This window comes from Barbus barbus, assembly GCF_936440315.1.
Source record: "Barbus barbus genome assembly, chromosome: 45".
NCBI classification, from domain to species: domain Eukaryota; kingdom Metazoa; phylum Chordata; class Actinopteri; order Cypriniformes; family Cyprinidae; genus Barbus; species Barbus barbus.
In genome coordinates this window covers 20,841,540-20,857,503 of record NC_136723.1, presented here as the reverse complement: position 1 = coordinate 20,857,503, position 15,964 = coordinate 20,841,540, and the positions used below count along the sequence as shown (strand labels likewise).

General features: G+C 37.4%; 1 protein-coding gene across 1 annotated transcript in view; it reads left to right on the top strand.

Annotated features, from left to right (window-relative positions):
• The window catches only part of LOC306863908 (band 4.1-like protein 4), a 52,859-nt gene that overhangs the window by 35,913 nt on the left and 982 nt on the right, over positions 1 to 15,964 (top strand). Inside the window, exons 12-22 of the mRNA XM_079407502.1 lie at positions 4,488 to 4,603; positions 6,965 to 7,049; positions 8,966 to 9,043; positions 9,951 to 10,064; positions 11,356 to 11,406; positions 12,577 to 12,654; positions 12,860 to 12,979; positions 13,859 to 13,906; positions 13,997 to 14,065; positions 15,012 to 15,122; positions 15,219 to 15,297. Coding sequence (XP_079263628.1) covers positions 4,488 to 4,603; positions 6,965 to 7,049; positions 8,966 to 9,043; positions 9,951 to 10,064; positions 11,356 to 11,406; positions 12,577 to 12,654; positions 12,860 to 12,979; positions 13,859 to 13,906; positions 13,997 to 14,065; positions 15,012 to 15,122; positions 15,219 to 15,297 — 949 coding nt within the window. The remainder of the gene's footprint in view (positions 1 to 4,487; positions 4,604 to 6,964; positions 7,050 to 8,965; positions 9,044 to 9,950; positions 10,065 to 11,355; positions 11,407 to 12,576; positions 12,655 to 12,859; positions 12,980 to 13,858; positions 13,907 to 13,996; positions 14,066 to 15,011; positions 15,123 to 15,218; positions 15,298 to 15,964) is intronic.

The window sequence follows — 15,964 nt, the reverse complement described above, 5'->3', positions numbered from 1 at the left end:
TTTTGGCCACTCCCCTGACTGACTTTCCCTGTCTTATTTCATCAGAAGCCCTTTCCAGCACAGGAAATGGGACTCCCCTGTCTGTCTTCCTCTTCCTAATTTTTGGCATGCTGTAAGCAATCACGTTTCCACTGACTATATTTATATAAAAAAAGATAATTACATTTTACATTTAATTTGCACAGTGTTAAAATGCACAGTGCACATTTTACTTTTAATTTGCACATTAAAGCTAAACTATGCAATTTTTTTTAGCTTGATTAGTTTTTACAATATAAATGAAACTTGGTTGGTGATACTGGGATGGTTGTAACGGGGCGTTACAACCGTCCCAGTATCACCAACCATGTTTTCATCTCATGTGAGCTAGCTTGACTGCTAGTTTGACACTTGTTAGACATTTCTATTTGTAGCTTACAAAACAGTGATTCTAATAATACTTGTTTGAATTCATAGACATTTGATCCTATAACAGCATCCAAAAAAGTACATCAGAAAAAAAAGTATTTTTTTTACCTCAAATCAACCTTTTTTATATAACTCCGTCCAGAAGTTTCAGACGTGGCTCCATTTAGCAAAAATTGAGGGAAACTAATGGAGCATGAGCACAGTGAGTTACATCACTGTTGGTTGTTTCTGATTAGTGGAATTCAAAGTGTTACAACTGTCCCTGGTCTCCCCTACAGACAGATATTAGTCACAGACGGTGATATAATGCTGAATGTGTGACTCGTGTTACTGTCATTACATTTTCAGGGTTAGTCATTAAATAAACATAAAACGGCTGCATCACATCCATCTAAATGTGGGCCGAACTCAAAAGAATAAAAGGCCAAATAATTGAATAATTACAAAATGACAGCATCTTAAACTACTACTTAACAAACACTAAACACCAGTTTTTAAAGGAACAGTTCACCAAATGAAAATACAGAATAACATGATTTTCATTTTCTGAGTGAACTGTTCCTTTTACTCTTTCCCTACCAGAGTTTTTGGAAAAAGTTGGCAGCCACCGCCAGCATTTTTGATGATTTTGACTAAAATATCATGGCCCCTAGAATATTTTGTTGCATGAATATCTGAACATGCAATACATCAAAATAAAGAACAGAGACTCTACTTTTAAACAAATAAAGCACTTCAAGCACTGTTTTTTATCAACAGTTGAATGTAGGTAAGTTTCATAAAAAAAGCAACATTTTGAGCAAATACTACATCTGGATCATAGACTCATTCTTCCCACTGGTCGCTCTTTTGCGACTAACTTTCTCAGTTGGTCGCATGAGCACATAATTTGGTCGCTTTTTTTATAAAAATTTTTCCAACATGGGATTAATCAATGCATGCTGATGAACTTTTATCATAGTTAACAAAAGTGGTTAACATTCAACCCATTTTGTGATTTGTGATTTGAATTTTGTGAACGGGAGTTCTTCTTTTGCTATGTTATAAGCTGGGCTTCAGATCGAATTTGCGATCTTGTCACGTCTTACAAGATAAGAAAATCTGATTGTCTGTTTTGCTTACATCTATACACCTTTCACTTTTTAAGACTAAAACAAAAGATGGATTCATTGTTATTCTTAATTAAAAAGCACAACAACAATAAAACAGTAGGCTATAATGACAAACTAGCTTACATAATGTTTATTAACAGAAACTAATAAGAAGAGGGATGGCATACACCACATGCTGTATTACAACCCAAATTCTGGAAATGTTGGGGCGTTTTTTTAAATTTGAATAAAATCAAAACTAAAATACTTTCAAATCACTTGAGCCAATAGTTTATTCACAATAGAACATAGAGACAGTATGGGCAGCTTGCGTGTTTTGGAAGGCACTATGAATGCTGAAAGGTATATAAAGGTTTTGGAGCAACATATGCTCCCCTCCAGATGACGTCTATTTCAGGGAAGGCCTTGTGTATTTCAGCAGGACAATGCAAAACCACATACTTCAGCTATTACAAAAGCATGGCTTCGTAGTAGAAGAGTCCAGGTGCTGAATTGGCCTGCCTGCAGTCCAGATCTTTCACCTATAGAGTACATTTGGCGCATCATTAAATGGAAAAATACGTCAAAGACGACCACAAACTCTTCAGCAGCTGGAAACCTATATCAGGCAAGAATGGGACCAAATTCCAACACCAAAACTCCAGAAACTCATAAACTCGATGCCCAGACGTCTTCAAACTGTTTTGAAAAGAAGAGGAGATGCCACACCATGGCAAACATGCCCCCGTCCCAAATATTTTGAGACCTGTAGCAGGCATCAAATTTGAAATGAGCTCATTTTGTGCATAAAATTTTACAATTTCTCAGTTTAAACATTTGTTATGTTATCTATGTTCTATTGTGAATAAAATATTAGCTCATGTGATTTGAAATTCTTCATTTTATTCAAATTTCAAAAACGTCCCAACATTTCCGGAATTCGGGTTGTAGACACCGACTAATAAATTACACAACATTTATCAAACACTGAGGAATCAAATAAATTAAAAAAGTAAATAAAAGAAAGCCTCCATAGCGTAACGTGAGGTAAACAGCAAAGATAAAAAGCTTTTCAAAATGAAATCAAAAAGAAAAGTAAAACTAAACTAGCTGTCGGTGCACTGCAAAAAAAAGATTTTCTCACTTAGTATTTTCGTCTTGTTTTCTAGTATAAATATCTAAACATTCTTGAATCAAGATGCATTTACTTGACAAGTAAAATTATTTAAGATATAAAGTCTTGTTTTCTAAAAAAATTAAAATTATAAAAATGTTCTAATCTTAATTCAAAGGCTAAACAAGATAATTTTTCTTGCCCTATTGGCAAATATGTTTGCTTGTTTTAAGCAAAAACTAACAGAAACAACATAAAATTTCATTTTACTTGCACGGTAAATTAATTTTGAATTTCTAGATATTTAGAAGAAGAATCAGAATCAGAAAGAGCTTTATTGCCAAGTGTGTTTGCACACACAAGGAATTTGTCTTGGTGTTAGGAGCTTCCAGTACAGAAAGTACAAACATAGTGCAGACAACATATAATTAAGGTGATAAAGAACACTAATGAAGAGAATATACAATAATTAAGGATAACAATAGTAATAAAAATATACAGGAAAGAGACTTGGCCATAGACAGAACTGTGAATGTGCATGTGTCCTATGTACAGATGAAGGTTTGATGGGTTATTTACAGATGTACAGTACCGGGGTGTGTTATGTGTTGTTCAGGTGGGATACGGCCTGGGGGAAAAAACTGTTCTTGTGTCTGGCTGTTCTGGTGCTCAGTGATCTGTAGCGCCGGCCAGAGGGCAACAGTACAAAGAGAGAGTGAGCTGGGTGTGAGGGGTCCAGAGTGACTTTCTTAGCCCTTTTCCTCACTCTGGAGGTGTAAAGTTCTTGGAGGCTGGGCAGAGGGGCACCGATAATTCTCTCAGCAGTCCTAACTGTCCGTTGTAGTCTTCTGATGTCTGTTTTGGTAGCTGAACCAAACCAAACAGTTATAGAAGAACATAGGACAGACTCGATGATTGCAGAGTAGAACTGTTTCAGCAGCTCCTGAGGCAGGTTGAACTTCCTTAGCTGGCGGAGGAAATACAGCCTCTGCTGGGCCTTTTTCGCAATAGAGTCAATGTGATTGTCCCACTTCAGGTCCTGAGAGATGGTGGTGCCCAGGAATCTGAATGACTCTACTGAAGTCACAGTGCTGTTCATGATGGTGAGTGGGGGGAGAGCAGGGGGGTTTCTCCTGAAGTCCACTATCATCTCCACAGTTTTGAGCGTGTTCAGCTCCAGGTTGTTAAGACTGCACCAGACAGCCAGCTGCTCAACTTCCTGTCTGTAAGCAGACTCGTCACCGTCCTTGATGAGGCCTATGACTGTAGTGTCGTCCGCAAACTTCAGGAGCTTGACAGAGGGGTCCTTTGATGTGCAGTCATTCGTGTAGAGAGAGAAGAGCAGTGGGGAGAGAACGCAACCCTGAGGGGCGCCAGTGCTGATGGTGAGAGTCCTGGATGTGAGTTTGCCCAGCCTCACTAGCTGCTGCCTGTCTGTCAGGAAGCTGGTGATCCACTGACAGATGGAGGAGGGCACAGAGAGCTGTCTCAGTTTGTCTGAGAGAAGGTCAGGTATGATGGTATTGAAGGCCGAGCTGAAGTCCACAAATAAGATCCTTGCATAATTCCCAGGTTTGTCGAGGTGTTGCAGGATGTAATGCAGTCCCATATGATAATTTATACTAGAAAACACAAAAATACTAAGTAAGAGAATAATTTTTTGCAGTGTGATAGGACTTGCATGTTTTTTTGTTTTGTTTTTCACAAGAATACCAACATGTTCACCATCTCTGGTTTAAGAAGTGGTCTTTTACTTTAGCTTGAAAACCAAATCCATTTTGGTCGCAGTCTAGAGCCCTGAAAGGGATTCCTTTAATGAAGTTTTTATAGTGGTTCAGGAGGATGTGAATCATCGTGTCTGTTTCTGCTTCCAGTGGAAAGACTGTGATGCAGATCGGACGAGAGCAGTCTGTAACTCTGCCACGACCCGACCTACAGGTGATCCGAACCCGCAGCAAGACCTACCCAAAGAGAAGCACACAGCCCGCAGGTGAGCCACACCTCACGCCTGATTCACACCCGATGAGGTGTTTCCTGAGACAAACAACCACACAGAACACCCCAAACCAGGGGTTCTCAAAGTCTACATTACAAGGTCCAATTCAGAATTTTCATCATTGTCAAAGGTCTGAAACAATTAGTTATTACAAAACTTGTTTTTAATAAACATGCATAACAAATCAACACTATTGTTTTAAAAAATAAATAAAGTGCATTTTGCATTCAAAATACATTAGTAACAACTGAAAAAGTGTCAACAATAGAGGTTGACTGATATGGTTTTTTTTCTAGCCGATGCCAATATCTTGCAATCAGGGCAACCGATGGCCGATTACGATGCCAATATGTATATATATAATTTTTTTTTTTTGCCCGATATGTTTGGTCGATTTTCTTTTTTTTTACCCCCTTATAAAATAAAGGAGAGTATGAGTAAAAGTGTATTGCAGGGCAGAAGACAGTAATAGTAATAGTAGTAGTAGTAGCCTAATTCATAGTAATAATGTATGGCTCAAAACTTAAAGGGGGGGTACAATGCTGTTTCATGCATTCAAAGTTGTTTACACTGTTAAAGAGTTGGATTCTCATGCTAAGCATGGACAAAGTTTCAAAAAACAATTTGGACGTATAACAGAGTATTTCTGTGCCAAAAATCTCACTTTCGGGTTCGGAGAGTTTTTTTCAATCGTCGCTCTTGATGACGTAAATGACGGTGGAACTCCTTATATGGGCATTTCTCCCGGAAGAACGTGCCCGTGCACGCATCGACCAGAGTGTTTTTTCGGGGCAGCAACAGAGTTTCTCAAGTGTGTTTGTTGACGAACGTTTTATAAACAAGGCCCAGTTTGACGCTGGATTTGCACATCGTTTAATATTGAAAGATGGAGCAGTCCCAGCTATAAAAGATCCCGGTCAACTGCACGTCACTCTTTAGCTCCGCCCCCACACGGCACGCCTCCAGGAGCTCGGCTTTTTCCGGAGAGAATCGTAAAGCTGTATTTTTCTTTTATTAATATGATAAAACTAAAGACTTTTTTGAGATATGATGGATGAAGTACTACTCTATAGGTACTCCAGATTAACATGAGATTGGGTGAAACTGTGCGTGTTCGGTTCCCTTTAAGCACCTTCTTAAAACAGTTCTGAAGCTTTTTGTTTATGTTTGTTAACAGACACCAGTGTTTCCCAGAGACCTGCAAATGCAAATTTATTTGCTGCCAGCAGGAGGTGCTAGCTGCCAGCGGGAGACTATAGCGGTTTCCCCGGTAACGGCTGTAATAAAATAAGAGCTTCTCTCACAAAAGCTACTTTGTCAGGCATTACAGGAAAGACGAAATGAAAATGAAATCAAGCTTTTCTGAAGACGGTCGGTTCCTTTCAAAGATACATTCAAATAAAAACACCTGTGCCGCATATTGATTTTGATTTCATCTTCAGAACACAAAGATATTTTTGATCAAATCTGAGAGCTCTCTGACCCTGCATAGACAGCAATGCAACTGAAATGTTCCCAGACCCAGAAACGTAGTAAGGACATCTGTAAAACAGTCCATGTGACATCAGTGGCTCAACTTCAATTTTGACTCTCCAAAATGGCGGAAGACATTTTTTGTTTGTTTTCTTTGCACACAAAAAGTATTCTCAGTGATGTAGAATCAGTGGGCTGGGCTAAACAGGCAGTGATTTATAGTTGGTGGGCGGGCCTAAACAGGCAGTGATGTAGAATCAGTGGGCGGTGCTAAACAGGCAGTGATTTATAGTTGGTGGGCGGGCCTAAACAGGCAGAGATGTAGAAATAGGCATTGATCTTTTACGGAGGCGGTGCTTATCCACACTATTACATCATAGAGTAGAACATTCCACAAGCTGTGGTTTTGGCAAACTGCCTTCAGTATAAGCTGTTTTTAGACTAACGAGAACGTTTTTGGAGTTCTTTAACTTACAGGACGTTTTAATAGTACAATGACCTCTTATAAGTTAAAAGATCAAGGGAATTTTGGTTTCTCAGTTCATGACCCCTTTAAGAAACCCAGAGTGTCACATGACATGAGGCTCAGGTGTGCGATTGATCGGTTGGCACATTTGCTTCAGCGCTCCACAGGCATGGGATTGAGATAAACGCTGTTGTTGTTGGGCTGAGGCAGGAATGTGTGGATCACTGCTGACCTCGACACATGTCTGCACCTCTATTGTTCTGCCCAACACTCGCACACTTAAACAATAGAGCAGAGACTAGAGAGGGCTCGAGTGGAGGATGCAGATGGACGCAGGAAGTGTTCTGCTGAACTGCAACATCAGACTGATGTTTTTGGCCACAGAAGCACTCATGTTTGGGAATTATGTGCTTTAGGGCGGAGCAACGGAGGACAGATGGTCTCCAAGACGGAGAACGCGAGTGAAGGCCTCAAAAGCACTGCACTTACACCGGTCAAGAGGTAATCAACACTCTCATTAAGCGTTATGTGATCACAGTGTTGTATTGCTCTAGAGCAGGGATCCTCAAATCTGGCCCACTCCTGCAGAGTTTAGCTCTAACCCTAATCAAACTAACCTGAGCATGCTAATCAGAGTCTTCAAGATCATTAGAAAATCACAGGTAGGTGAGTTTGATCAGGGAGATCATCAAATGGCGACTGTGCTGAATCTCCTGCATCTCCGATGTTTCTCCTGAGAAAAAGACCCCAATGATTTCATATAGACCTCCTCCAGTTCATGATGATCTCAATATGAGCTCAGACATCTCTCATCATTCTCCCAGAATCAAATAATCTGAGCTGCTTTGCATATTCATTTTATAGACTGTATGTCAACTATTGACTCAATTGGGTCTATTTTAAGTTCTCTTAAGGAATTTTAGGAGATACATCTGAGACAAAGTTGATACATCAATTAAACAATCAAACACTTCAATAAATGTCTTGAACTGCAAATGACTTTCTCAGTATTTTTATCTTGTTTTCTAGCACATTCCTAAGATACATTTGCTTGAGAACAAAAATTACTTCGGATTCTGAAAATCTTCTGAAAAATGCATCAAAAGTTGGTCAGTTTATGCTTAAAAAAAATTAAATAATTGCCACTGGAAACACAAAAATTAACTAAATTATTTTTCTGACTCCATTTACAGATATTTTATATCTTAGTACACGATGTAACTACAGAAGAGTCAAGTTTTAAATAGGAAAAATATCGAAACTCTTTGGTCATTTTTGAGCGAGATGCTAACGGTCTAATCCGATTCAATGATCTATGCTAAGCTATGCTAAAAGTGCTACCGCCAGACCCGGAGATCGGCTGAATGGATTCGAAAACGGTAAACTGTTTAACTTTTGGGGAATTGGAAAATGAGCATATTTTCAAAAAAAGTGGAGTGTTCCTTTAATATCTCAAGTCATTTGGATTCTTAAGTAAATGCATCATGCTTTATGAATGTGTATATATTTGTACTGAAAAACTAGACAAAAAACTGAAGACATTTTTTTTGCAGTGCGTCTAAAGATTCTTAAATCAAGATTCATTTACTTGAGAAGCAAATTGACTTAAATATATTGAAATACTGACTAGAAATAAGTTAGTTTAAACTTAAAACAAACAAACAAAAAACCTGTCTGCCAATGAGGTCAGACCCCATTTACAGATATTTTTCCATTTATTTTTGATAATGTTGTTTTAGAAAACAAGACTTTGTATCCTGTTTTCTTGATCATAATTGAGTTTAAGCTTTACAAAAAAAAAGATATCCACGAATAGGGAAAGAACATTAAACTTAATTCACAGGGAAAACCAGATTTACAGGGAAAACCTTAATTTAACCTTATTAAACTCATTTTATTTTGATGCATTATTCAGAAAACAAGACGTAATGTATCTTGATTTTAAAATGTTTAGATATTTGTGCTGGAAAACAAGACACAAATACTGAGGAAGAAAGTCATTTGTTGTTTAAGACACTTGATGAAGATCTCAATTGTTTCATTGATGTTTTGTTTCAACTTTGTCCCAGATGCTTCTTCTAAAATTCCTTCAGAGAACTAAAAATAGACCCAAATGAGTCAATAGTTGACATACAGTCAGTGAATGTGCAAAGCAGCTCAGGTCATTGGATCCTGGGAGAATGTGATGAGAAATGTCTGAGCTCATATTGAGATCTTCTGAAACTGGAGGAGATCCATGTGAGATCACTGGGGTCTTTTTCTCTGAAGAAACATCTGAGAAGCAGGAGATTCAGCGCAGTCTCCGTTTGCTCTTCAGGTAATCTAGGAGAAAAAAATTGAGATCTCATTTTAGAGTGTCAAGCTTTTACAGACTATCACAAATGAAACCACTACTGTTTCATTGTATTTCCCCAAAGTCCCAAAGCAAAGACAGACAGCACTTCAGAGCTGCAGAACAAGCCCAGTGCACCATGGGAGGAAGACGCCCCACAAAGGTACAGAACTGAGAGTTCAAAAATCAATAACAATGAACACACATACAGTATATCCTATATTTACCATGGTACTGTTGGATTCATACCAGTGTTATTTTATTATTTGTGTACTATTATAGTATTTATTAATACCTACTTTGTATTTTGTTTTTCAATATTTTCAATTTTTATTATTTGTTTTTATTTCTATATTAACATTTTGAATTAGACTGGCTTCTTTTCTGTATTTTAGTCATTTTGTTATGTCCTTTATTTTTTATTTTATTTTTATCTTTAATTTTGGTACTTAATTTTAAAAATATTTTTATTTAATTTAGCTGTATTTATTAATATTTTGGATTAGCTTTTATTTTCAGTTTCAGTATAGTCATTTGTAATTTTACTTTAACTTTTAATCATTTTGTTGTGTGTTTTATTCATTTTTATTAGCTGTTGTTTTTAAATTTCTATATGGCTTTAATTTTAGCACTTCAACTTAAACTTGTTTTATTTCATTTAGTTGTTTAAAATAAGTTGTATTTAGCTTTCATTTTAATTTTAAAATTGTTGTAGTAATGTTGTGCTTTAAAAAAAATAAATAGTTTTTTTAATGTGTATTTCTGTGTAGCTTTAATTGTAGTACACCAGCTTAAGGGTATTTTATTAAACTTATTTTAGTTGCTAAGCCAACATTTCCGAGTTTCTTAAAGTTTTTTTTTTATGTCATTCATCTAGTATTTCTGTTAACATTATTTCAGGTACCAAAACTGATTTTATTTGGTAGTTTCTGATAAACTGATTCATATTCATGCACTGTGGTATTTAATTATGGTATTCCATACTAAAGCCGTTGTAATTTTTGTATCTGTTTTGTTTTGTTTGTGCATTCTTGTCCTCTCTAAGCTGTCTAGTCATTGTTTTTCCTCAGCGGTCTGTACAACTCGGCCAGTGAGCGGAACAAATCTCCCAAATTCCCCAAAGCTCACCGACGTTCACCCTCAGGAGGCAGCGAGAACGAGACGTCTCACTCAGCCCGCCGCAGGTGTGCACCATTGTGTTCGCATGCATCCCGGTTCTGCATTCAGACTCATTTATGTACTTGAGTGAAAATGCATTTGAAGAAGTGCATGAGAGTCTTTGAACATCAGTGCTGAATCTCAATCCAGATGCATGTGCTCCCTCCAGTGGAAATAAACTGGAACAAATGTGCTTTGTTACTCCTTTTTTGCAGTAAGAATCCAAACACAAAGTGTAGCATCCAGGACTATTATTGTTAACTAAAACTATACTATATATACTGTATATATATATATATATATATATACATACATTTTATTGGCTTGAATAAAGTAAAATAGAAACTTAGACTTAATACAGTTATTTTCCAGTTGTAGTAGTTTGTTTAAATTTTTTATGTGCTTTAGTAATTTTCAGTAGTTGTTGTTTTTTTAAATGTTTCTATATACCTTTTATTACCTTCTATTAACTTTTTCGTTGCATTCGTTAATATTTTGAATTTGCTTTTGTTTTTATATTTTCAGTCTTGTTTTTAATTTTAGTTTAGCTTTTATTAAGGCAACATTTCTCATTTTTGTTTAGTTCAAGTTAAAGGACTAAAATTGCTAACCGGAAATAAATTAATTAATAAAAATAATACAACTGAAATGAAAATCGATCAAATAGAAACCTAATAGTAATATTTAAAATAAACAACAAAAAATTCAACTACTAAATATTTAACTAAAATTAAAATTGATATTCAAATGTTCAAAAAAAGCTAATTCAAAATATTCATAAAAACTATAGTAGTTTATATATAATACTACAATAACACTGGCTGCATCAGAATGAATATTTCTTGATTTACTGTAAATTGAGAATGCAGTACATTGAATATAAACAAAAAAGCACTACAAAATTACTAGAAAATTTACACAAATGAAAGCTGAAAGTATGAAAATAAATGCTCAGTTCAGAATTTTAATAAGAAATTATAGTAGTATATAAAATTAAAAAAAAAACATTGCTTGCATCTTACTGAACATTTTTTAAATTTACTTTAGTCTACATTAGTCTACAATACATGGATTATTTAGTTATATTTTTCAGCAGAAGTCTCATTGTCTGGCAGTAAAGGAGGTGAAACTCTTGCCTCTGGGCATCAATAAGACTTGAATCCTGCCGCAGGCGAGGAACTGATGAAAGAATGGCTGAAGATAAATAAATACTGATACATTTTCACAGCAGCGCAGGCATTTGTGTCTGTCTGTCAGAGATGATGAAACAGTCAGTGTTTCTCTTTAAACGTCCTTCATTGTGTTTTATCTCAACAGGAGAGGTCAAACCACTGACGACCCACAGGCCAACAAACAGTACAGGAGGAGGTTAGCTTTTATTCGTTCACTCCTTTTGATCTCAACAGCTTCACAACTAATATAATATAACAGAAAGGAATCAGTGTTTGGTGTCGTGCATGTCTTTGTTTTTCTAATTTATTCTTTTCAAGGCAACACAGTTTCTTTGAGCTTGTCACTGGCTGGTTTTAAATAGAACCAGACTTTGTTTTTTTTGCATTTTTTGATACAAAATTTGCAGAATGGAATGTGTTAAAGAAATAGTTCACTCAAAAATGAACGTTTGCTGAACATTTAAGGTCATCGCACGGTGTCGGAAATTTTCCACGTTAAAAAATTAATTCAAACTCGCGTTGTGTCAATCACGTCTACACACTGCCTCTGAAACTTTCGTCCCTCATAAAAAAATTTGGATCAGGTTCGATTTTCTGCGTTTTCGCATCCGTAGCATGCATTTGGATAGGAAAGGATGAGGAATACAAAAAAACGGAAAAACGCACATGAAAATTTCGGACTCTGTGTGCAATGAACTTTACTCATTCTTAGGCCATACAAGAAGTAGATGAGTTTGTTTCTTCATCAGATTTGGAGAAATGTGTGATTGCATCATTTGCTCTCCAATGAATCCTCTGCAGTGAATGGGTGCCGTCAGAATGAGAGTCCATAGATGCAATTTCTTGTAAATTGGGGAAGTCGTGGCCTAATGGTTAGAGAGTTGGACTCGTGATCCAAAGGTTGCGGGTTCGAGTCTCCGGCCGGCAGGGATTGTAGGTGGGGGGAGTGAATGTCCAGCACTCTCTCCACCATCAATACCACGACTGAGGTGCCCTTGAGCAAGGCACCGAACCCCCAACTGCTCCCTGGGCGCTGCAGCATAAATGGCTGCCCACTGCTCCGGGTGTGTGTTCACGGTGTGTGTGTGTGTGTGTGTGTTCACTGCTGTGTGTGTGCACGTTGGATGGGTTAAATGCAGAGCACGAATTCCGAGTATGGGTCACCATACTTGGCTGAATGTCACTTCACTTCACTAAATTGATGGCACATAGATGCAATTTCTTGTAAATTGCAGGATGTGATTTTTCTTAATATTTATTTTGTTTTTGTAAAACTGATCTTGATAAACTTTCTAGAACTGTTCAAGAATGTGTCCCTCTTCCATTCTGCCCTGTCACCTTTAACCCCTGTGATTGGCCCCTTTAGGTCACGTTCCCGTGGAAACACCAGCAGCGGCAGCGAATCTGAGAATTCCAACAGGGAACATCGTAAAAAAAGAAACCGGTGGGTGATTGAGCTGTCAGGACAATATAAGAGCACAGGCCCCCTGAAATATATGGACATTATAAATTAAGGCAGTAATTGTTGCAGGAAATTTTGAAAATCTTTGAGAAAAGCAGGAAATCTTTGCAAGAAAGCAAGAATTTGAGAATCATAATATAAAGCAAGAATCATAATATAAATGCATTCACATCTCTATAACCTGCAGGTCCCGCCAGGAGAACGAGATAGTTGACTCTGGTCTGCAGGGTGAGGTTGTGCTACGCAGACAGAAGGAAAAAACACCCAACGATCCCAACCATCGGCGCTCACGGCACCGCTCACGATCGTAAGCATCTGAAACTATTAACCCTGTAAAGCCTGATATATGAAATCATAGTCATTTTTAAAATGAACATATTTAATACATCAGGCTTTTAGAGCTCATAAATGTATGGCTCATGAGAATACAGAGAAAAAAAACTGCTCAATTTTATTCAGTCCCAAATTGAGCAAAAATATGCAATATGGTGCAGATGCTGATATCTACATAGACAAGAAGAGATGAAATTCTGTTGTTTGTAATGTAAATCAATGAAATCTTTTTAACAGTATAATATATTCTGACATAAAATTATATAAATATCAGTCGTCAGTCTATATCTCCAATATGTCTTAGTAAGATGAGATTGAAATGATCCAAACATATAATGCAATGCAATCCAATGCTGTTTGAGAGATGAAGAAATAATCGCTCCTCAGAAGATGTGAGATGTTTTGGAGGCTTGGGAAGATCATTGCTTCACTGAGGAACAATGAAAGTAAAGCTTCTGGAAACAAACGTTCCTCAAAAGTTTCTGGGGATCAGATTTGAGACGTACTGATTTTTCTAAAAAAATGATCGAGGGAGAATCAAGTAAAGCGGAGCTGCTTCAGTCCAGTAAGTGTTCATCTGGAAATATTACTACAGTTGTTCTGACGTTTACTTGATAAAAATCAGTACTCTCACTAAAAGAGAGTGTTTAGTGGATAAAACTCTATCAATCAGAGAGAAAAGACATAGTGTAGATTGCTTGTGGCAGAAACGTTTTGATCGTGTTGATCATTTAGAGGCCCATAAAATATAAAATATGATATAGTAGCTTTATTGGGTTAAATCATAAAAAATCGAAATGAACCGACCCTCTTGTGCCAGTCCTTGAACTCTTTTTCTTCTTGTCTATCGCAGACGAAGTCCTGACGTCCAAGCTAAAGAGCAGCTCTGGAAACACATCAAGTGAGTTTAACGTCACTCTCATCACTGATCAGACTCAATCTCTAAAAAGCAGAAGACAGACGGTGATGATCAGGTTGTGTTTGTGTGCAGGAAGGAGCTGGTCGATCCTTCAGGTCTCTCTGTGGAGCAACTAAAGGAGATTCCGTACAAGAAAGTGGAGTAAGTCAAATAAACCTGTCCTTCTATAAAACAGGACAATCGATAATTCCACAAATAGGGTAAACATTGGTATACCATAAAAAAAGGAAATCCCCAAATGTATACGCTTAATGAAAGTGTGCCTCTGTCAGTGTTAAAACTCCCAGACAATTAGTGTCCATAGAAAACATGCATTATTCAGATCAGTGAATCTGTAAAACCGTCCCTGATGAGCTGTATGTTTTGGGATATTGGGAGTTTGCAGTAACACACAAAATAAGCTTTTAAAGGGATAGCTCACCCAAAAATGAAAATTCTGTCATTAATTACTCACCTCATGTCGTTCCAAACGATCGAGGCTCAGAAACGTAGAAAGGGCATCAGTAAAATAGTCCATGATGTGACATCAGTGGTTCAACCGTAATTTTACGAAGCTACGAGAATACTTTTTGTGCACAAAGAAAACAAAAATAACAACTTGATTCAACAATTCGTCTCCTCCACGTCACCCTATAGCCCCATTTCGGAGAGTATCACAAACGTAAACAACATATGCAACTTATGTACACGAATACGTTGTTTACATTGTCTGAACGTAAAAAACATATCCGCATACATACATTGCATATGTGATACTCACCAAAATAGAATTGGAGAGCTTGTAGCTTCGTAAATTGTAAATTGTTGCTTCGTAAAATTACAGTGTCACATGGATTATTTTAACGATGTCCTTACTACGTTTCTGAGCCTTGATCGTGTAAGGATCCTTGCTGTCTATGGAGGGTCAGAGAGCTCTCGGAATGCATCAAAAATATCTTAATTTGTGTTCTGAAGATGAATGAAGGTCTTACAGGTTTGGAACAACATGAGGTGAGTAATTAATGAATTTTAATTTTTGGGTGAACTGTCACTTTAAGGACTGGCACCGAAGTGCCAGATAGGAACAACTGCATGTATCTGGTTTCAGAACACAAGGTGACCCAATCAAGATCCGCCATTCACATTCTCCCAGGAGCTTCCGGCAGTATCGGCGCTCTCACTGTTCGGATGGCGAGCGGACTGTGCTCTCTGAGGTCAAGTAAGTCCATTCGGAGCGGTCAAGAGGATGTTTTGTATCACACTCGCTGATCTCAGGTCAGATTCACTTTTATTTTCTTTCCACTCGCGTCTGTAGCTCTCGGACAGATCTGGTGCCTCCTCTCCCGGTTACCCGCACCGCAGACGTGCCTGGTTCCAGCTCGACCCCTGCACAGGTCAGACACACACCTTGCCTTCCTAATTATTTAAAGGAATAGTTCACCTAAAATTTTTAATTTGCTTAACATTTACAGGGCATACAGGATGTAGATGAGTTTGTGTCTTCATCAGATTTGGAGAAATGTAACATTCCATCACTTGCTCACCAATGGATCCTGAATGGGTGCCATCAGAATGAGAGTCCAAACAGCTGATAAAAACATCACAATAATCTACAAGTAATTCACTCCAGTCCATCAGTTAACATCTCATGAAGCCAAAAGCTGCGAGTTTGTCGGTTTTAACTTCAAACCGTTGCTATAATCCATAATAATGCTTCTTTCAGTGAAAACGTGGTCTGGTCTGAATCAGGAGAGTAATCTGCACAGATCAAGCACTGTTTATAAACCAAAACAGCTTTAAACAAATATGTGGCGGATTTTGATGTGAGAGACAACAGGAGATGGACTTTTTTTTTTACATGGAGGAAGCGTTATTATGGAATATGGACTTGTATAAGTGATGGTTTGAATTTAAAATGCTAGATTAGAAGTTACATTTATGTTTTTTTTCTTACAAACACAGCATTTGGCTTCATAAGATGTTATCTGATGGACTGGAGTGGTGTGGATTACTTGTGGATTATTGTGATGTTTTTATTAGCTGTTTGGACTCTCATTCTGA